The sequence below is a fragment of the Dunckerocampus dactyliophorus genome, chromosome 2, assembly GCF_027744805.1.
Source record: "Dunckerocampus dactyliophorus isolate RoL2022-P2 chromosome 2, RoL_Ddac_1.1, whole genome shotgun sequence".
NCBI classification, from domain to species: Eukaryota; Metazoa; Chordata; class Actinopteri; order Syngnathiformes; family Syngnathidae; genus Dunckerocampus; species Dunckerocampus dactyliophorus.
In genome coordinates, this window is record NC_072820.1 from 16,902,222 (window position 1) to 16,924,797 (window position 22,576).

Here is a 22,576-nt window from a genome sequence, read left to right on the forward strand (position 1 = left end):
GGCCAGCCACTCCTGGGAAAGTTCTCCACTGTTCCATGTTTTCGCCATTTGTGGATAATGGCTCTCACTGTGGTTTGCTGGAGTCCCAAAGCTTTAGAAATGGCTTTATAACCTTTTCCAAACTGATAGATCTCAATTCATCTCTAATTTTAACAGGGGAAGGGGAGAGAGTACCAGAGATTCCCACCCAGTTTACTAAACTCTGTAATAAGATGACATGGTCAACTGTGGCAAAGGCAACACTCAGGTCCAGCAGAACTAAAAATGAGACTCTGCCTCCATCTGTGCTCAGACGGATATAATTTGTCAGCTTGATCAGAGCTGTCTCAGTGCTGTGGTGGGGCCTGAAGCCTGATTGAAAAGTATCAAACACATTGTCAAAGAGGAGAAAGTCAGTAAGCTGTTGGTATACAACCTTTTCTAAGACTTTTCCCAAGAATAGCAGGTTTGATATGGGCTGATAGTGGTTCAGTACTGTGGTATCAAGACTGCTCTTCTTCAGAAGAGGCTTAATGACAGCAGTTTTAAGGGCCTTTGGAAATGTTCCAGTCTGAAGTGAGATGTTAACTAGATGAGTGAGTGGTGGTAGCAAACTGCTTCGCACAGACTTTAGAAATCTAGTGGGTATCTCTTCAAGGCAGCACGTTGACGGACCCAGACTGCAGATGATCTCTTTGACTGTTTTGTCAATGACACGTGTGAAATGTGTCAGCTTGAGGTGTCTAGCTGGCTGCACAATAGTTATTTGTGTTGTGGAAATGACTGCATTTTTTATACCTTAAACTTTGTCATGAAAGAATGTTGCAAACTCTTTGCACTTACATGTAGAAATGTTGTAAGGACAGTGAAAGTGGAGGGTTTGTCATCTGTTAACTGTAGCAAACAGTACATGAGAGTTGTTACTACAGTTGGTGATCATTTCAGAAAAATAACTCTCCCTTATTCTACTCAAGGTTTGGTTGAAAACACATAGCTTTTCTTTGTAAACCTCATAATGAACTTGGAGCCTTGACTTGCGCCATTTCCATTCGGCTCTCCGGCACTCCCTTTTCTGTGCCGTAACAGACTCTTCTTTTCTCCATGGCGCCTTTTGCCTACCCTTGACAGGAGCAATGGTTTCCAAAACACTTGATGTATAAGAGCTCAACAAATCATCAACGTTAGAACACAGAATGTTTTCAAACCTAGTCCTTGCCATAAACTGTGTCCCTGTGTTGTCATTAATGAGTCTTCCCTGAACAACTGCAGACCCGACTGCTGGTTTGGGTGTAACAGACAGGTCAAAGAAAACACAAAAGTGATCACACAAAGCAACATTTACATTTGAAATAGCAGCACCCTTAGTAATGATCAAATCAAGAGTGTGCCCTTTCCTCTGGGTAGGTTCAGTCACATGCTGAGTTAGGCCAAACATTCCAAGGACAGCAGCGAGTTATTTAGTATGCCTGTCATTAGCTACATCCACATGCACATTCAAGTCCCCTGTTATGACCAAACAGTCAAAATCAGTGCACACAACTGAAAGTAATGCAGTAAAATCATCAATGAAACCAATTTGTGGTGGTTTGTAAATGGTAATATAAAGTATGAAAGTCTGTTTTAACACCATTTTGAATGACACATACTCAAAAGCAGAAATAGCCCAAATGACAATTTTTGGGTGAGTATATTGTCCCTGAATATGGCACAAAAAAACCCAGACCTCTGGTTTTGTCACGTTCTGGTTTTGTAATTAGGATGTTGTGATTAATGTATCGAAAGCTTTTATCAAATCCATAAATACTGCAGCTGTGCACTTTCTGAGGTCTATAGCGCTGGTAAATTCCTTTTTATTCCTCCTTAATTCCGCCTTTCCTTTTGATCAGTGCCATGGAAGTTGAAACGTTAGCTCTTTATGCGTATCGGCTCTCCGCGAGTAATTCATTCTTTCTAATAAATTTGTCCAACCTGTTGTTGAATAGCTATTCAATGACTTTCAAAAATTGTGGTAATAAGGAATCTGGTCGGTAGTTTGTGTCTCCATTTGTGAAGGCTGGAACTACTTTAGCTGTTTTCATTGTTTGGAAATGTACCAGTCTTGAATGACAAGTTATCGATTCACGTCAGCGGTTCTGTAATCTCGTTAATGACCTTTCGTACTGTTTCCATTTCAATTATATTACAATCAGTTGGTGTTTTTGCTTTACTTTTGTTGACAATATCAATGATTTCCTTTTTTGTTACATCAGTGAGGAACATGGAGTTGGGGTTTCTGTCTGTAGCTTCATTCCATTCCACCACTGACCAGAATTTTGGGACTTTTGTTCCAGTTTTGGTCCAATATTTACAAAGTAGTTAATGAAGCTTTCAATTACCTTGTCATTGTTGGTATTTCTATCTGTGAAATAATGAGGGTAATCTGATGATCTGAAACATTTAAGTGTGACAAACATGCAGAGAAATAAGAAATCAGGAAGGGGGCAAACACTTTTTCACACCACTGTATATGAGGAAATACAGTAGATTGGATTTGACATTTTCCTGTCCCTAAGAGCTTAGCTGTTAAGGTGTTTCCCGACAGACTCATTTTGTTGTTGTTCTATTATTTTTAGTATCATTTATTTATTATTTTTTTGATACACGATTCTCACCTGGCAACAACTAATGTGTTTATTTCAGACATGCGTTAAATATGCGAATCCTCCTCCCTCACAGTTTTTGAACTTACAGCTTGTTTCTGTTCCTCAGCTAGCTGTAAAAAAAAAAAAAAACAACAACAAACAACATGATGAGCAGTTTCAAGAGAGAGGCCCATGTGGATTTAGTCTTACGTGTCATAAGCATGTGGCCTCCTGGTGTATGTAATGGATTGATATTGACTCTCTTAAGATAACTGGGATGACACACTCCCCCTTTAAAGACAGTTTAGTGGAGGGGTGTCTATAGTGTGGCCTGGAGGTCACTTTTGGACCACAGCTCCTTTTTTATTGTTCATATTCTAAAAGTAAAAATATTTCATTATTAATGAGATGTATTATCAAACACATCCACACGGTGGATGAGTGGTTAGCACGTTGGCCACACAGTCAGGACACTGGGAAGACCTGGGTTCGAATCTCCGCTTGGACAAATTTGGACATCCCTGGTATAGTGGAAGAGATAGTCTTGTGGTTCTTAACCACCCAGCAGTACAATTAAAGGAAAAGTGCGCTTTTTTTTGGAATTTTTGTTATTATTATGACAATGATTATGACTATTATTATTATTATTATTACTAGGGATGCTACAATCAGGGTTTTATGCTACCGATACCGATCATCCATGAGTGAAATCGGTCGATACCAATACTGATCACATAGATTAAGTGTACATTTTTTAATTTACTATTGGCTATATCAGGGGTCACCAATGTTTTTTCTTGTAATTTTTCTTGTGTTTTTTCTTGTTTTACAACACGAAAATGGGCAAAAGCTATTCATTTTTGTAACATTTATTTTCATAGCTTATTTCAACCCAAACAATAATTTTCTGATGACCTCTCACACACACTACAGCACAGTTGTTAGGAATCACTGCGTTAGAGCAGATCAGAGCAGGGCTATTCAAACGACAGGGCCCAACTGTGGCCCATAAATGACATCAGACGCGCCGCTCAAGACTAGGGAGCGACTAACATTTTTCAGATTCCTAAAAACAGCAGAGCGCTCGGCTCTTTTGCGAACTTTAGCACAGAGTTTTAACAAGAAGCACAAGAAGAACGGTGACTATATGAAGAATGATGTGTTGTGAAAGGAGATGGCGGGCTCTGTCCCTGGTACCTTGAGAAGCATCATTAGTTGCTCCAGCTGCACCATGAGTTCCCTGCGACTCTCCTGCAGACTCGACATTCTTTGTTCAAGCTCATCTTTGCGTTGCCTGACAGGGGGAAAAAAACACATGCTCTAGATTGATGATAGCATTCTGTTGTGTCAATGGTAAAATGTTAAGTACACACAACAAGACGCAGTTTAAGTATATCATTGTGTGGTGGGAGGATGGCGAGACCCCAGTTACCTGAGAAGTCGTAACTCAGCCAGTAGAGTGGGGTTCTGCTGACCCCTGTCAGGAGGCGGCTGTGAGGCCTCCTCATGCTGGAGGCGCAGTCGTTGGATTTCCTGCAGGATTTCTCTGTGACACACACACGCGCACACGCATGCACACACACGCACCCACACACACACACACACACACTTTAGGAAAACTGATATTTATGGTATGCCTCGCCCCAGAGAGCTTTATAGTGGTGTGATTTAAAGCTAATGACTGTTACAAGGGTCAAGTGAAGCTAAGGGGTGATCTTAAACATGTCATTTAAATAAATCAGTTCCCTGATGAGGTAGCACACATCAGTGCTTGGGACTATAGATGACATGTGGATGACTTTGCATTTTAACACACCTAGCTGGGTGTCTGTGGCAACGTTAAAATGAAAATAATGCTAGATAAATTTGTCACATGTTTGAGACCGAACCACGTGATGTTTCCAAGCCAACAAGCCAAGAGGAACAACAATAATGTGAAATTTATAATAAAAATAATTGATTGATATGAAATTTTTTTACCAGAATTTAATATGTTAAAAAAAAGTCCATTAATGTACTCCATTAATTGTGTAAAGTTTCCATTTTGAATTTATACATATTTTAAGGATGTATTATGTTCTTCCTAACCAATCAGTGAAGAAAAATATTGACAAAAATGAAACAATTATTATTACATAACCTAATACACAAATAAAACAGTGCTGTCAAAAATAGCACGTTAACATCAGTAACTAATTTATTTCATTAATTATGTTAACATTTTTTGCTTAATTAACGCATGCACATCATGTCAAGCCATACCGCTCAATTATGACGGAAGCATGGTGTAGTGTCCCCACACAGCCACAAAAAATCTGACGCTCTTTTATAACTTCATTCTGACCTGAACACATCAACAGCAGTGCACTTCCCACACCATATATGTATCTCCAACTCCAACACGTCTCTCGTGCTCACTCGGAACCAAAGAAAGAGACGCATTCAGGATTTCTCACCTGTTTTTACTCTCCAGCTCAGCGATGAGCTGCCTTTGCTGTTTGTTGGTATCCAGAGAGCACGGCAGGTCTGTGGGGACTCTCTGCTGCTGCTGCTGCTGTTGGTTGAATGAGAGACACAGCAGAGATGCTGTGTGAACTTAACATACCTTTGCATGATGTCATCCTTATGCCGGCCTTATATCACATCTCGAGGGAGGGGGGTGGTGGGGAACAAAATGCACTTGACTAGTCAACTGTCAAGATCCCTCTCACGTGGACTGACCATCACCGTTGAATGCATCCGTCCTGTTTTTCCATCACTCCTAATGTACAGTATACAGCAGTGCATCGATGTAGTCTATATAGACGTGTCTCACCGCAGCATCAGCAGCCAGCCGAGCAGCGTAGCGGGTGATGAGGCTGTGCTCCTCATCTTGATGGTTGTTGCTCTCCAGCAAACTGATAAAAAAAAAAAACAAAACAGAAAATAGAGATGGCAATCACAACATGACACATTGTATACACTGCAGGACATTGCACCACTGTCATGTTATTAACAACACACACAAACGCACACACACCGTGTGTTTGTTTTGTGATTGAAAATGGTTGCCGGCACAATAGTGTACATTACAGTAAATGGTAATCAAAATACATTAAGATACAGGCAGACTATTTTTCTGTTGCTTTGTCATCTAGATCTGGATAAAGGTGCACAGATTTATTTTCACTGTCTGATTCACTATGGCATCAATGGTACAGTCCATCAGGAAGTTACCAGCTGCAGCCCAATTTCCCAAGAAAGGGGATCATGCTGTGCTTCACAACATCATACTACATGTTGGAATTCATTTTTCCCCTCAATGAACTGCAGCTCCCCAGCACCAAAAGCACTCATGCATCCCCAGACCATAACCATGACAATTAACAATTATATTAACACTTTATTCCTATTTTATCACTTTTATTCAATTTTAATCTTATCATATCTTTATTTTCACATTTTTATTTCTTCCTTCCCCTTAGCACTGCACAAGGTTTATAGCAGGAGTGTCCAAACTTTTTCCAACGAGGGCCGCATAATGAAAAAAGGAGGCGAGGGCCACTTTTACATTTTTAAACCAACCCTTGTAGCTGTGCAGAGATATTTTATGAAAAAAAAGAAAAAATAGCCTGCTTCTCAGTTTTGTGTCACGTATATTTACTGTCAACCTTTTCTCCTCACATTATACTTTTTTTAAAATTATTTTTACAAATATTTCACCTTTCTACTTGTAGATTTTTTCCCGTTTTTTTCTCCTGTCCCTCGGAGTTACTGGACCTAAGCTAAAAAAGGCACTCAAAGACCCACAGAAGGGATCCTACAGCCGGCTGCAGGGTGCGGCAGGGAGACGTCCCTGCCTGCTCCACCACCTTGACATGCTCCAAGACTAAAGCTGTGAAACATCAGTGAAGGGTGGCTACCCGACGATGACCTTGCAGCCGACCCACTGGCACTGTCGGAAGTGCAACAGGCAGCAATGCCCAGCAGGAACACCCACCTGTGCTTATATCTTGACTTTATTCTCATAATATTTTGACTTTAATATCATAATATAACTTTTACCCAACCTAATTTTCTAAAATTGCTACTTTATTCTTTGTTTCTCATATTAAGACTTTTTTCCTTTAATTGTTCAACTATATACTACTTTTCTCTTCATATTATGACTTTACTCTCTGAATATTTCATTTCATTATATTCCATGTTTCATGCTCAAAAGTATTGCTTTTTTTTCCATTTTTACTGTTGTTATTTTTAGCTTGCTTGTTAAACCATATTTTTGGAATGTGCCGAAGGGCAATAAAAAAACAGCCGCGTGCTGTAAATGGCCCCCGGGTCACACTTTGGACACCCCTGGTTTATAGTGTGATTATTTTAACCTCTATTTCCTTCTTCATATATTGTTTAACACCTTCCTTTCTTTTCCCATAGGAAGTGAAGACAATGTAAATGACAAAATGTATGCAAGTGAAATATTGTAAATGCCAACATGTAAAGTAATGGTGTGAATGAATTATCAGTAATAGACATGGAGGAGGGGGATAGAATTCATCACACTGGGAAGAACCGTGTTGAATTGTGCAAATGTAACCATGTAATGTTCTTTAATGTAACTTGTTAAGCATGTCTGAAAGAAATAAATCATACCATATCATACCAATAAAAGTACACATGCAGGGGTTTAGACACGGTGAGGTTATTTGGGGTCACACCCACTAACCGTGTTTTGGGGTTGTTTTGAAGTAGCTTCACATACAGCCCAATGAGAATGTGCTCATCTGCGAGTCTGTCGACCGCATCCAGGTTGCAGTGTAACCTGGACGCGTGCAAGGGTTCATAACAAAAGCAAATCAATAAAAAAAACAAGATGCCATTACACAGGTGACAGAAGGAGAGGAACAGTGGGGGGAGAGGCAGAAGGGATGACAAAACAAAAGAGATTTGAGGAGGCGCCTGAAAAGCAGCCATTCACGGGTGAGTGGAGAGGAACAAGACCAGATTATGTTTGGGAAAGCCGGCGCTGATGAAGGCCTGGAGCACAATTAAGGACATGCAAAAACACGACAAGCAGCATGCAGTGCTTACAGTAGTATCCCTCGGTGCTGTGTTAATAATACTACTACATGAAACAAGATTGAAGAGACAATGCACAAAAGATGTCAATATTTATGATGGATAGCTAAACTAGCGAAGCACAGTGTTTAATTTGATACTTTAAGCATTCAGCTAACAAACAATGGGTGCTCCTGTTTTTAACATGAGAGGAGGATTTGAGGCTCCAGGAGTACATAATGATGCCACCTTGGTTTCAGGTTCTTGCTAACAGGCACGCTCATGTATCACTACTTCCCCGGAGTATTTTTTAACATCAGAGGATGCACACGCCACTTCTGTTATCATCCACATTAGCATGCAGTGTAGCATCTTCACACAAGAACACCTGTGTCACTCGCTTACCCTCTACCTTTCAACAGATGTTGAGCAATATCCTGACTCCTGCCGTAAGGCAAACTAAGTAAGTACATTCAGCAGGAGGGAACCGACACAGCAATACACACAGAATTGTTAACGGTCTGCTGGGAGCGGTGTGGCAACCTGAAAAGATCCCAATGAAAAAAAATCAGGACATCCATTGTGTGTACTCACTTTTTGGTGGAGTACGGGTTCCCTGATGTAGGCATGGAGTTGGAAAAGGAGTATTCACTGGGGACGTTCATGGGTCTTGGTGGCCTATAGGGAGAGCACAAGTGTTTAGTTAACATTGTGTTCTTTTATAAGTACTGCATACATCTAGGAAATGTATGTGAGAAATATCAACTACTAGAATGCACAAACTGCCGAAAACGTGCAATGAAGTAATGTAGAGGTGCAAACCAACAGCTTCTACTAGCACACTAGAGTGGGTGAGTAGTGGGCGATGAAAAAACATTAGAACAAAAAGCACAAAAAGTGATTAAAAGGGACACATTTTGGAACGTGTTAAAGAATCAGAGAAACACTCACCACGTGTCTCTAGAGGGAGGAAAGTTAAGGACAAAGAGAGAAAAAACATGACAAAAAATCATGTATTGACTTGAAAAATAACTTTTACTGCTTTTCAAAATAACTATCTTGCAAACTCTGTCAGAAATGTTATATATATAAGATTGTATGAAATGTACACTGATGGTTTGGTTGTTTTATTTTCGAATACTCACCAAGTAGTGGACTGGCATACAAGAATAGATTTTGAATTTTCAATGTTACAGTCCACTTGTATTGGGATTAAGTGGTGCTGTGGTCGAGCAGATCCAGAAGATGGAGCAGGAGGACATGTTTAGTATTGTTCAGACTTTGCACTCTACCGCCTGTTATAATTCCTATATAACATTTTATTCCAATTAACACCCCTATTCAATTAACTACCAAGTCTCCTTTAGTCACCAGGTGCGTGGTCTATAAAAGCAGCTGCTGTGTTAAGCAATACACTTGTTGGTCACAGAGAGCTTTGTTTTCTTTGTCATGCACTCCCACTCATTATTAAAGTTAAAAAAAACAAGTTGTTATAGTATATAATGAGTTTTCAACAGACTCTCTCCAATTACCGCCTGCTTCCATTTAACGCCAGTGGGGCATTGGCCAGACCTTGCTTGGAGCCAAGTACAAGACAAGTAAGGCACCTCCTTCCCTCCACTTGACTAGGTGTACATCTTAGGCAAGTGTTAGCATACCCTGGCCTCCCTTGGCCAGGGAGACGGCCATCATGCACCCACCAGCAGATCGGACCATCTTATCCGGCAATTGAGATGTCCTGCCAGTCAACTAGGCTGCACCTTTGGCACCAGGAAGTGCCGTTTGTCATTTCTGGTGAAAAAGACAACACATTTTCTTTTGCAACCGTGTCAGCCCTGCTGTCCTGTCGAAGTATAGGGATAACTTGACAAGGGACACTATGCTGTGCTGTTGAGTGTCTTCTTTTTTTTAGGCACAGCCTTTAACGCCCTGTCCTCTTTTCGGTTTATAGAAGCGAGCATTTATGTGTGTGTATGTAGTATGCACATAACAGGGGTTGTGAGTTTGGACTGAAGGGGGGACTGAAAGGCTCCAGGTTTGATTCCCTGGACGGCCGTCGGTGCCCTAGAGCAAAGGCAAATGTATGCAGGGAAGTGGCCCAACGTCTTTCCACTAATGCTGTGTGTGAATACGTTACAAAGTCAAATTCTGCGCCAATGCCTGCAAAAATGTGTTTAATCGCCTTAAACTCAACTTTTTTTGATAGGTCCGACTAAATTCTCGTGGGAAACCCTTTATCGGGCTATTTACATGGGGGCCACTACCTTAGGTACAAAAGCTCAAGTGACGGCAACAGTGGCTACATTGTCGTAGATTGCAATCACTCCCAGCGCTGTAATTAAGCCTCATTGATTAGCTGACCCCACAAGATTGACTGGAATCACTTAAGACCTAGAGAAGGGAGCTATTAAATCATTCTCAACAGTGGGACATTTATACAGGGAGTAGATGAAGAACAACGTACACAATATGTGAAAGGTTGAGAGGTTTCTCCGGCATTTCCGGGAACATTGGGTGAAGAGGCTCTCTACTGGATGCACAGCTTAGCGACTTGCTGAGGGCATGGGATAGCTTCTTGGCAGGGGATTTCTGGCGAGGGAAAAAAACATGGCTTGAATTCGACCATCAGCATCCTTACGTCATGGTGTAGCGTTGCAAAAATAGCCGCATTGACTGGCCCGGGTGCAGACACACCTCCCTCTCTTCCATTTCTCCACCTCCTCTGCTTACCCATGATGTATACTCCTTCATTTGATGCTGGTTGCTATGGGAACCGCTGGCATGCCCCCTCCAGAAGCAGTCCTGACAGAGCTGGTAATTATGACATTGCTGGCAGCGGTAGCGGAAGCCCATCATACTCTCAGTATGGCAGTAGGAGCATTCGACCGGGTGAAAGACTGCAGGGGGGAGGGATCGGGGGTCACACACACACACACACACACACACACACACACTTACACAGATGTGGCACAAATAACACAGATATTTTGCATACTACAGCATAAAGACAAGTAATATATGGCAAGCGAAGGCTAGAAAAGTTTTTTTTTTTCATGATGTTGCTTCATCATCATCATTATGTCTTGTGTTCACTTGGAAGTGGTTGGTGATGAACTTGAAACATGGTGTGAGGTCCCAATGGGCCAGCCTACTGGAGCCGTGTGCACAGCTGAATTTTACATCCTCCCAGCATGCTAAGCAGTGAGGAATACAGTGGGAAGAACCCTGACGTTTCGGGAATTTAAATGACATTTTTCCTCAAAACTATGCGTCTGAAGTCCACTTACACATGATGTCGCTCAAAACCTCAGTTCAACGAGTAGCTAGCTGTTTTGTGGCTTTTATGTTTTATTATGGTTTGCTTTTTTTTAAGTTGTATGGCTAGCAGGAAGGACACCTTCAGTTAACTGACTGTTCTATTGTTTGAATAGACTTTTTTTCTTACTGTGAGCACGTTAAAACAAAGTCTTCTCAAAAACTCTTTTTTGGAAGAAGGGGAGGCCCCACCATGAGAGGAGGCACCCTGTGCCACACTTTGAAAACTCCTGGTAAAGAATGGTAAAGGAAAACTGCACTTTTTGGGAGAGTTTTTCTCATCATCCACACTCTTTATGTGAGACATGAACATTCTAAAGATATAAAAACAGATACAAAGAGACAGCTCATTAATGCATGTAATGGGACACACCTATGCCGCCTACAAAGACCGCTATTAAAACAACTCCATAAAACTCCAACAAGGTTTTACGGTTTTATATTAGAGATAAAACCCCCGCATGCTCTGGGCTCTGGCAGTGCTCATCCTTTTCCTCCTTGCACAAAAGAGCAGATACCGATCCTGCTGATTGTTGAAGGACCTTCTACGGCCCTGTCCAGCTCTCCTGGAGTAACTACCTGTCTCCTGGAATCTCCTCCATGCGTCCAGGTACCGCAGTGATGCCCTGGTCCAGATCTGGGAGGAGATCCCCCAGGACACCATCCGTAGTCTCATTAGGAGCATGCCCCGACGTTGTCAGGCATGCGTACAAGCACGTGGGGGCCACACAAACTATTGAGAATCATTTTGAGTTGCTACAATGACATTTTAGCAAAATGGACCAGTGTGCTGCATCATTTTTTCACTTTCATTTTTGGGGTGTCTTTGATCTCCCCCCTCTATAGGGTGATCATTTTCATTTCTATCAAATTATGTGGCATCATTTTGTTACTAATACATCACCCACTTATTAACTTATTATCTTAAGGCCTAATATCCTTTTTTATTTTTCCCCAAATCCTGTTTTATTTTTTCCATTGAACTCCATTTTCTATCTTTTCCACTTACCATCATAGAGTGTGTGCTATTTGGGTTAGTGAATAAAATGTGAATGAAATGCAAAAATCCTTACATTTATTGATGCGATACATCCTTGGTCCATTTTGTCCAGTAATTCAGAAATGGATGTAGCTTGGCTAACTTTTCTAATGGGATTTCAGCCTCAGCACATATTGGTACAGAATCTTCTAGCAACATAGCAACGAATGCCTACACCTACCGTTAACTTTTCCAAACTCAAAAATGCTGCGGGCGAGTATGTGGTGAAGCTACTAGCTAGCCGGTGTGGTGTGGCAAGGTATCAATACACCAGTAATGCACAGTACAAACGGCGTAACAATGTTAATAATAATAACAAGAACAATGTCACTGTAGTTTGGCTAATATGCACGTCACATTATATGTAAATGGAGCGTTGTTGGCGCTTTTTGGAGTTTTTTTCAGAAGGCTTTAGATACGGAATAATTGTTTCCCATTACGTGCATTCTAAGCTAAGTCTTAATAGCTGTTTTTAGATTTTTAGAACGCACAGAAAAGAGAAAGACAAGACAGAAAAGAGAAATTCCAAAAAAAGTGCAGTTTTCCTTTAAGCATTGGCTGTGCAGTTCAAAATGGTAATGGTAAAAGTAATGGTTTAGTTTATTTCCACCATGATTAGTTAACATAACACAGGTTGTATGGTGGCCACAGTTTGACACTGGAACAGATTATTTAATTATTTTTGGTTAAACAAAAAAAAAAGAGTTGACCAGTGTCCCTGAACAGATTGTATTCCACCTTAGACGTCCACTGTGTGTTGTCTTGTTGCGCTGCCTACCGTTCTCTACGTTGGCCAGCCGGTGCATGAGCGGTAACCAAACCAGACACTGAGGAGGCGGGTCTGACATCAATGTGTCTAGGAAGGTGTTGAGGGAGACCTTTTTCTGTCCGAATTAGACATCCAGTGAGATTCAAGGCGGAAAAAATGCACAAACATACATGTGACAAATGGCCCTTACCTGCTGCGCAAAACAGCTTTTGGCAGCTTGCTCCGTGTATCCAAACGACGGCCCCTCAAAGACAGCCATGGGCAGCTTGAGAACCTCCCTCAGAAACTGGTCAAACTGTGAGTACGCCATGATTCCAGCCGAATCAGATATCTGTGAAAAAATATCTTGGATGGGAGAAGGGGGGTTTGAGGTGACCCGTCACATGAATGAATCAAACTAATTGTTAGTTTCCAACGCACGTCGGGCTAATTACAACATCACACAATGCAATTATCCCACTTATTTGTGAAAACAAATTAAAGTCAAGCAGCTGTTCACACTGGCTTTGGTACAATACAAACAGCAAGGAATCCATCACCTTCTACTCTTTTGCACCAGCCATTGCTACTAGTGCACATTTTCTACATTAGTTAACGTGAGATGCACAGCGCAAGACGACCACAATGTATCCCAGTAGACATCTTTAGGATTGTCTACTGCATTCCGAAACACAAGAGAATAAAAGAGTTTTTAACCAACTGTAAAACAAAATTGTGATAGCTAAATAACCCGCCATGCGGTCAAAGAAAGTTGCGAGTTCCAGCAATTTGACAAAGAAGGTGAGAAATATTAAGCTTAATTGGATTTATTATTTATTTATTTTATTTCTGATGGGAAAATTGCCTCGGTTTTCATACGTTTCGTTTTTCATCTGACCTTGTGGAAAGAATTAATAACGAACACCAAGCTACCACCGTATATCGTTTTGTAATAGACTAAATTGGTCAAATGTGCTAAAGTGGTGCTAAAATGTAAAAATAAGAAATGATAGCTGCTACTTACATCTTAATTTATCCAGAATTTTCCCTCCACAGAACGTTCCAAGTGCCATCTTCACAACAAAGACAGACAGCTTGCCATCTCCATCCCTAAAATGGTAATGATAATGTCCAAAAAGAGTAGGAAGAAGCAAAGGTTATTTAAACCTACCCTTTGTCCATTTCACATCAATTGCAATACATTTCTTCACTTCCTGCATTCCAATGTAGTCTTTACCAGTTAATACATGGGAAAATGATAATGTAATTTAACAATGTAGTGATATAATTGTCAAGGTTTTTCCTCAATCATCCTAAATAATCACATAATTAGGATAATAATAAATAAATAATAATCACTTTAAATTAAAAAGACATAACTGAACTTAGTCGTAAAAATAGGTGAGTACTGACAATGGACTCACAAGAATGATGAGTAATGAGTATTGCAGTGATTAGGCATAGCATTTTGTACACAGTGGTTCAAAACTCTTCTCCCTTGCGTTGTATCTTGCAAACATCAACTGTTTGCATTGTTTTGTATTGTATTAAATAAATAAAATGAACGCTACATTCTGGTCATATATTGAATTGTCTAAGCACACAGTGTAGACGAAATCACATTATTTTGATTTAAATGTTCAAAAAAACAACACACAACACTGTGTCAAATGTCCCTCCACATTTCACACTGTATTCGCTTCCAAACCTCGGGTGACAACTGGCAGCCACCGAGTGGCTGTGTGACTCACGGGTCATAGGCTGCCAGCAGGAAGTTGAGCAGCACGCTGATGGAGTGATCCACGTTGATCTGGTGGGTGGTGGGCATGCGCTTGTTGAGCTGGTACAGTATGGTGGACAGCACTACTTCCAGGCGGGCCACAGGAAGCTCGGCGTTGAGGTCCATGATATTGAGGCCGTTCTCTCGGAAGGCCTCGATGATGTTCCAGATGTCGATCAAATGCACTGCAATGCAAGCATTAAATAATATTGTAGGCCACGTGCAGGCAGAGTGCTAAGGAGGACACTTATACTCACAGTTGCATTTCTTCTGCACAAATCTGAGCTTGCAGGCTGTCCTGTATGTTGACAGACGTATGGAGTCCAAATCCTGAGCCCCTGAGGAAGATTTTTGTAGGTAATCACCTCAGAATCAATAACCTTTTGAGATGTAGCCTAATAATCTTATTTGGATTATTATTTGACTTTAAAGCTCCCCGATAACACAAAATTGACCTTTAATAATGTCATAATCGGGTTGATGATCATCAAACGTAGGAAGATTATGTAAAAAAAAAGAAGGCTTTGCTACACATCTTAAAATAAGACATGGAGCTCTGCCAACTATCTGTCACATGCTGACATGGGAGCTGTAAGTTTGATCATTTTGGGGGGGTTTTCGCGAATAGGCTAACCTAGTATGATGTTACTGTTAAATGCGAGTGTAATGCTGGCAGTATAGCTCACATAGCTAGGCTAGTGTTGCTAATGTTTGTGTCCTCCTGTCTCACTCCTAAGTGAGACAGGAGGAGTGATATATTTGTAAGTGATATATTTGTTGTCCTATTAGAAAAAAAAGCATATTTTAGCAAATCTTATGTATTCTTGGCCTAAATTAAGCATTTTCAAGCATAAAAAATGGCAAAATGAATGAAAATACCAATATAAGGCATTCAGAAGACGCATTTAAAGACGTGATATGTAGTATTCAACACTGGTCACTAGGTGTCAGTAATGTTACTGTAGTGACGGGTGTATTGTGTATGGTTGTCCCTCACTACTTCACAGTTCATCCCCTCACTCTTTCACAAATTAATTCATTAATATTTTGTGGTTGACTATGACCTATTATCAGTCATAGTTATATGTACTATTCTGGTCACTAGGTGTCAGTGATGTTACATTGATGAGGCATGACGTTATATTACATTACCTTCACACTACATGAAGTAGCCATGGCATGTCCAACATGATAGAGTGAAAAATGTTCTTCTCACATTCCATGTGGAAGTGGTATGTTTTTGGCTTCTTAGGCCCTGTACACACGGGAATGTTCCTGAGATTTAGTTTTGGCGGGTTGAAAAAAAAGTTGCGTCCATACTGTGCCAGATTAGTAAATTGTTGCATCCAGACGGGAACAAATCACTGAGTAAAAACGGTGTAATACACAAGCAGACCTACGTGTGGCTCTGTAAACAAACACACGGGTGGAACCACGCGACGAAGAAGAAGAAAGAACACATGCACATAAGTCCGTCGTCTTCCGCTTTTCAAGACTTATGAGAAGTGGAATTACTTCTGCGAGTTATTATGCAGTATAAGACAACAAAATATGAGGAGAATGTCGACTGGGGTGAGTCACGTCCGTCGAAATATTCAGATATGTTGGTCTGTCGTCAAAGCTCACTTCTGGTCACGTAACGGCGACAAGGCGGCGGTGAGTCGGTGATGTCATCGTTTTCGTATTGCCTGTATACACAGCAACAACAAGCGGGCGTTTGAGATTTTCCCACTCTTGGTGCGGTTTTCAAAATGTACCGTTACAAGTCACCCAGAACGCTGTTCCAATGTGGATGAGACGCTGAAATGATAAAATGCTTTGCCATTTTGACCTGAAAATGTTTCCGTGTGGCTAGCCCCTTACTTTATCTTCCTTTCTCACTCCGTTTGAAACCTTTTCTTAAGTTTAGAATAAATAAAATGGAGCCTAACTAGTTAGCTCGGTAGCATGCTATGTTTAAAGTGGCGGCCGTCTCTTGTGTCCCTGCAGAGATCCCGTAGCATGCGCATTACAGTTGTGCAGTGTGTTGTAAACAAAGAATGTGAAGGTGTGTGTTATTTCATGTCTACAGAGCTCTCATAATGGTAAAGTCGTATTTAGAAAGTCATAAACAGGTTTTCTGTGCTCTAGCTATGAAAATATTCCATTTATTAAGATTGAATCCTACTTCGTGGAAATTCACTTATCATGGTCGGGTCTGAAACCGATTACCGCAATCAGAGGGAAGACTGTAGTTCTGAGGTGATGTTTAGAGTGTGGGCTATAAAGGGCAGTGGCGTTCTGCATGCTGAGTTAGAGCTAGCTTTTAGGAAATATGTCCAGAGAAGAAGAGAACTAGGACTTCTGTGTTTTGGGCATCTGCCTGTAAGACATAGTGATCTGTGTCTATTTCAAATAAAAAGGTTGACTAATTTACAGCCATCCTGACGTGGTGTCACTCAGCCGCCCTTAGATTACATTGATGAGACAATAGTCACTGCCGGAATTATGGCGTCCAAAAAAACCAAAACTCTCCTAATGCTAGCATGTGAGTCTATGTAATGTTTTATTTATGTCTGTTATTATATCTACTATATTGGGTAATACGAGTGTGGTGACTATAGGGGTGTTATTTCAGCTCTAGAAGGCTCTAATAATTCATTATTAGATTTAAAAGGTCATAAACAGGTTGTCTGTGTTCTAACTACAAAAATACTCCACCATTTTCAGGGTGACTGTGGGGGTCTTAGTTCATGTCTAGAGGACTCTAATAATGTTAAAATTGTATTTACAAGGTTGTAAACAGGTTTTCTATGCTCTACTACAAAAATATTCCATTTATAAATAAGGAATCCCACGTTGCGTAAATTCACTTATAACGGTGGGTTTGAACCAATTAATCATGATAAACGAGGGATTACTGTATATGTAAAAAGTGTATAAAATCAACAATGGCGCTTCATGGAGATGCACACACTTCAATACCATTAAAGCTACAGACACACAAAACAGCATGTGACTTATTTAAAATTGCGGAAAAATACTATAACATGGCATCTTTAATAATAGTTTTCAAAGTATAAAAAAATATAATTCCTTCAGCAACTTTTGTTGTTGAAGTCCACAAAATGTCCCCAAACTTTGTGTAAATAAAGTACGTCAACACCAAGATTTGTGGTGGGTCAAGAAAAAAAAATTGGCATGATTTTTTTTTTCCTTAGTTTTTCAGTAATGGTAACAGTATCTACTACAAGACTGCATGGTAAACACAGATTTAGGGGTCTTTTTCAACACTACAAACCACATTTATGATGCTTTCCTAAAAATAAAACACTTCTTCACCAAGCCCATCAAGGATCTTGGGTGGCATCCAAAGTGTTACAAGCAATACGCCTGCTTTTCAGTCTAGTGTGAAGTTACTTTTTAATGGCCCGATGACTAGAGCTGCAGCAATTAACTCAAGCTCACTCAAGCTTTTCAACCACCCTTATTGTGAAAGGCTTTTAGAAAATGTACTCTGTGATGACCGTACACTTTATAAGGTACACCTTCAACAATCTACTGAGAAGCCTTTACAAAATTTGATAATGCTTGGTCAGAGAGGTATTAATGTAACAATGTGTTTATTATTGTGGTTGTAGTGGTGTACTGTGTAGTGCGCAAATGCCCTGCATTATCATTTCTAACATTAATTCATTTTTTACGGCTTGAGCATGTGCACCAGAGTACTTACTCATCTCCACAAGCAGTTGCCTTCTATCCGCCATGTTGTCCCCGCTCCACCCGCAGTCTTCAATCATTCTGATCAGAGAGAGAGAAAGTAAAAGTCAATCTACGCATGCCTGATTTTAGGATCGCCAAAATAAAAATCATGGCTTGATGACTGAACACACCCACTCGGAAATGTTTTCTGACTTAATTCCCTGAAGCGTCAGGAAGCAACTAATAAAACTATTGTGCATGCTAGCCTCTAACCGCCTCATTAATACAAGCAGGCATAATGAGATGATAACCATTCAACGTGACGACAACTACTCACATTCATATTGCTTTCATTTATCACAGTTTTTTTAAGAATATACTGTATATGGCCACATTGGTTGCACAGACAAAACCAAATGAGATGCAATACGAGGATGGACAATCCTTTTGACTGGAAAACATGACATTCTTTGTGATGTTCCACTCCAGTCCTGGAGGTGGCAGTAATGCACGTCACACATTTCGATCCAGCTGAACACCATAAATTGTATTTTCTGCAGGTCTTTCATGCTTCAACTGGCAGCCCAGAATTGAACACAATGCAAGTAGACAGTATCAGCGAAAAAGTGAAAATACATTCCCCAATCTGCACCTTTAGCCAGATTTGCACCGAAAGCGAACATGTACTAACCACCTCAGCACATGCTTTATAAAAATGGGCGATATCGTACTAATTCCGACATAGTACAACAACAACATTCAAATGAAAGCAGCCGCTACACTCAAAGTATGAGGAAAGGGAGGACACAACGAGCCCATGTGCATTGTAGCAGTTAGGTCTGGCCCTGGTAGCTCTATTTTTCTCCAATTTCTGTACATTTAAAAATTGAATGCAAGCAACTGTACAGTACATATGCAGAATATGAAAAAAACATAAGAAAAGGACAAGACTTTCAAGGGGGTAGAGGGAGCAGCCCACAGACGACTCACCCCACGCCTCGCTGCACACTGTCCGAGGCAATCTAATACACCTAGTCATGTGCACTGTTGCCATGGCAGCAAAGATCCCAGCCACAAAAAAAACACATCGACACCCCTTCCTCCACACACAGACGAACACCTCCTACTGCAAACGGGCAAAGTTTGTATATAGAAGAAAGTTATTTCAGTCGTAAATATCTTGCTTTTATGAGATGAAGCTCAGTGGGGATGGTCGTTTTCTTTGGACGAATGGCTTGAAAAACGCCTTGGCGAGATAATCATTCAGGCATGCTATTTGGAATTACTTTGACAGTAATTAGCCCTGTGCTGCAGACACACACGGTGCAATTAGAAAAAAAATAATAAGAATTCAAAACTCAAAAAGCACTTTCTTCTGTTCCCAGTCAGTTAAGGAAGTTGTGAATCTTTTAAAGGCATTATTGGTATTAAAAGAATGTGCTAATATGCTTACATAGATTTACAGTGGGTTCATGCACCACTTCCAAAGTCAATTTCAGCACATTACAGTTGTGTGAAATGACATATTTACATAAACATATACATTCTCCAACTGCTGATCTTTCTTTACTATGTTAAATCTATTACAATGAGATTCTATAAACAATATAAACACTAGGGGTGTAACGATTCATCGATACATCGATGCATAGATTTATATTCCTATGATCTAACTACATCGATGTGTGTCCAGCAAAGTTTCCATTCAGGATGAGATATATCGATCTAACGTCAACCAACTGAATTGATACTAGAAAATGAAGCATTGGATTTAAGTACAGCTGGCTTTATGGATGTGTGTTTTTTAGCACTTTTAATGATAAAGATGTTAAACTTGTGTAACAACTTGATTTGGTGTAAGTTCATTATCCATGCCTGTAGAGTGGATAACGGATGACGTCCTGGAAAGGCAACTGTTGTGGTTACAGTGTGGTTGGTTGGAGCCCACACGTCCTCTCCAAAGAGCACAAGTTCGTGAGCTTTTGTCCTGTAAAAAGTGAATCGCCACGCTTTATACTGGATTTATACTTATGTACTTTATATTTATATAGAGTGGGGCCACATACAAAGTCCAACTTTAAAAACTTAACTTTCAAACTCATGGATCGAAGCCTCAGGACAAGATAAAAGGTATGTAGGCTATAAATTCACTTTAAATTTAGTTAAAATCTGATGGTGCAAAATATTAATTTTAGTTAATTTTTTTTTTTTCAGTTAATTTTGCACCGGAATTACTGTGTACATGCAATTTGTAGTGTGGCGTGTGTAGAGGCCTACATGAAATGACACTTGATTTTCTTCCCTGGACTTTTTGACTATCAAAAAATGTAAATGGATACTCTGTTGACTTTTAAAACAAATGTCACAGCCTAAGTTATGATATATTTTGTACTTGCCAAGGTCCGTGGGTCAATCAGAGCTTTTGTCTTGACTCAATGTTAAAGCAATGGGGACCAAAGGCACCATTTCCCGCTATGAAATGTGCACTAACTTCTTTAATACTTGTGGTAGAGAAGTGAATGAGGTATCAAATTAAAGTTCAAGTTAAGTTTTACCAAACAGAATTAATCATAGACTTGTTTAATCCAACTTGTTAATTAATTCTTTGTTAATTCAACCTGAAGTGCTGGTTGTACTTTATTCAAATAAAATGTGAATGCATTTGCCATTAATTGTTGTTTGTTTGTTTATATCCATAATTAATTTACACCTGATTCTGTCATGTCTTGTCTTTGGCATTGTGGCGATGACCCCAGTATGCAGAAAGCAGGAACCAATTGCAGAAAAAAACTTATCTTTTAATAATAGCTGCAGTGCAGCGCCAGGAACTTTTTGCAGGTTTGCAGTAGCGTGTCAGGCTTTCACAAACAATGCAACAACCAACTAAGACGCACGCACCTGAACTAAATAGAAGAAGAATTCAAATTAGCAACAGGTGCAAGTAAAAAAGGAATAAGCAAAACAGGAGGCACTACCAAAATAAGAGCATAAAACCGGAACTAAGGCATAAAAGTGGCAACAAACTAAACTGTCACACAGGCTAACTCATGGATTGTGACAGATTCCCTTACAAAAAACAACGTGGATCTAGGAAACTTCACCTGCACTGTCCAGTATCCAGGTATTTATTTCACAGTCACACTGGTTGAATTTTTGGCTAAAAAGTTACTGAATCGATTTACATTTACTGAATCGTTACGGATCGTTTCGTTCTAAATGAACCAATATCGCCCTTTAATCGCATCGTCAACCGCAAATCAAATTGTTACTCAAACTAATTGATACACCCCTAATAAACACACCAAATTTTATTTTATCATAGCAGAGAGGGAACAAATGAATTCGTTTTATATCCAGGCTTCAGCCCCCATGGCACAACTGTATATGCAACACACTATTCAAGCCAGCTGGCAACATTTTTTGATAACTAGCAAAAGCACTTTTTCCAATTTTGAAATCGCGACATAAAAAAATTCAACAGCCTGTTTTTTGTCTCTACCAACCATTCAAGGCAGCGCGTGACACATTCTCAAGCTCATTCATTAACTTGTGGTGCAGGTTGCCATGCAAGGTGCCAACATGCTCTTCAGGAGAAGGAAGGAGTCATGTTCAAGGTCACTTTAACAAGGCCCAATGGTATACTATCTGGCAAATTACTGCAATGCAAGCTGCCTGGATTTGGTGCATTACAATGGAACTTCTAATCTAACTGTAAATAGAATAAAGCCAAAAAAAAAAAATAAAAATAGAACAAAAACAAATACAGCAAAAAAAAAAAAAAAAATAGAACAAAATTATGTGAGAAAATGTGTCTTTAACCTTACACAAAAACTTGATGTTTCACAAGACTTCAGCTAAAGGATTAGCTTTTTCTTTTACTTCATTGTGTTTTATGTTTCCACTGCAGAGGTGACGGTAAAGAAGAAGTGATGATAGTGATGATAGTGACAGAACCGAAATGGAACATACTGAACAAAAGTCATCCCTCGCCACATCGCAGGTCGAATTTCACAGCTTCACGGTTTTTCAAAAATACATATATAAATTAATAAATCATGCTATTATTTAGTTATTTATTAGTCGAAGTATAAAGTAAAACATAAGTAGAAGGCATTCAGAAGACACATTCAAAGATGCTATGAGTGATACAGTATGTGAATGAAAGGTGGGGACAGACCCAACCGTGGTAAGTGAATTTTCGCGAAGTCGGATTCCTTACTTACAATTGAAATATTTTCATAGCTAGAGCATAGACAAACTGTTTAAGACCTTGTAAATATGTTTTTTAGCATTATTAGAGCCCTCTAGACATAACACTACTATAGTCACTTTTACACTTATGTTACCCAATATAGTTGACATAATAATAGAAAATAAGA

At 39.9% G+C, this 22,576-nt stretch overlaps 1 protein-coding gene across 10 annotated transcripts in view; it reads right to left on the reverse strand.

The window, feature by feature from the left end:
- Positions 1-22,576, reverse strand: part of dtna (dystrobrevin, alpha) — a 36,408-nt gene that overhangs the window by 5,085 nt on the left and 8,747 nt on the right. For 2 of the 10 annotated variants that reach the window (XM_054766640.1, XM_054766638.1), the window contains exons 2-17: positions 18,229-18,296; positions 14,774-14,854; positions 14,488-14,701; positions 13,761-13,846; positions 12,948-13,102; positions 12,767-12,872; positions 10,365-10,531; positions 10,099-10,223; positions 8,229-8,312; positions 8,040-8,078; positions 7,303-7,398; positions 5,416-5,497; positions 5,057-5,154; positions 4,033-4,146; positions 3,798-3,894; positions 2,708-2,731 (exon numbers count right to left, since the gene is read on the reverse strand). In XM_054766640.1, coding sequence (XP_054622615.1) covers positions 2,708-2,731; positions 3,798-3,894; positions 4,033-4,146; positions 5,057-5,154; positions 5,416-5,497; positions 7,303-7,398; positions 8,040-8,078; positions 8,229-8,312; positions 10,099-10,223; positions 10,365-10,531; positions 12,767-12,872; positions 12,948-13,102; positions 13,761-13,846; positions 14,488-14,701; positions 14,774-14,854; positions 18,229-18,295 — 1,635 coding nt within the window. In that variant the 5' untranslated portion in view covers position 18,296. The remainder of the gene's footprint in view (positions 1-2,707; positions 2,732-3,797; positions 3,895-4,032; positions 4,147-5,056; positions 5,155-5,415; positions 5,498-7,302; positions 7,399-8,039; positions 8,079-8,228; positions 8,313-10,098; positions 10,224-10,364; positions 10,532-12,766; positions 12,873-12,947; positions 13,103-13,760; positions 13,847-14,487; positions 14,702-14,773; positions 14,855-18,228; positions 18,297-22,576) is intronic. The other 8 variants (XM_054766639.1, XM_054766643.1, XM_054766645.1 and 5 more) reach the window with 8 other exon arrangements.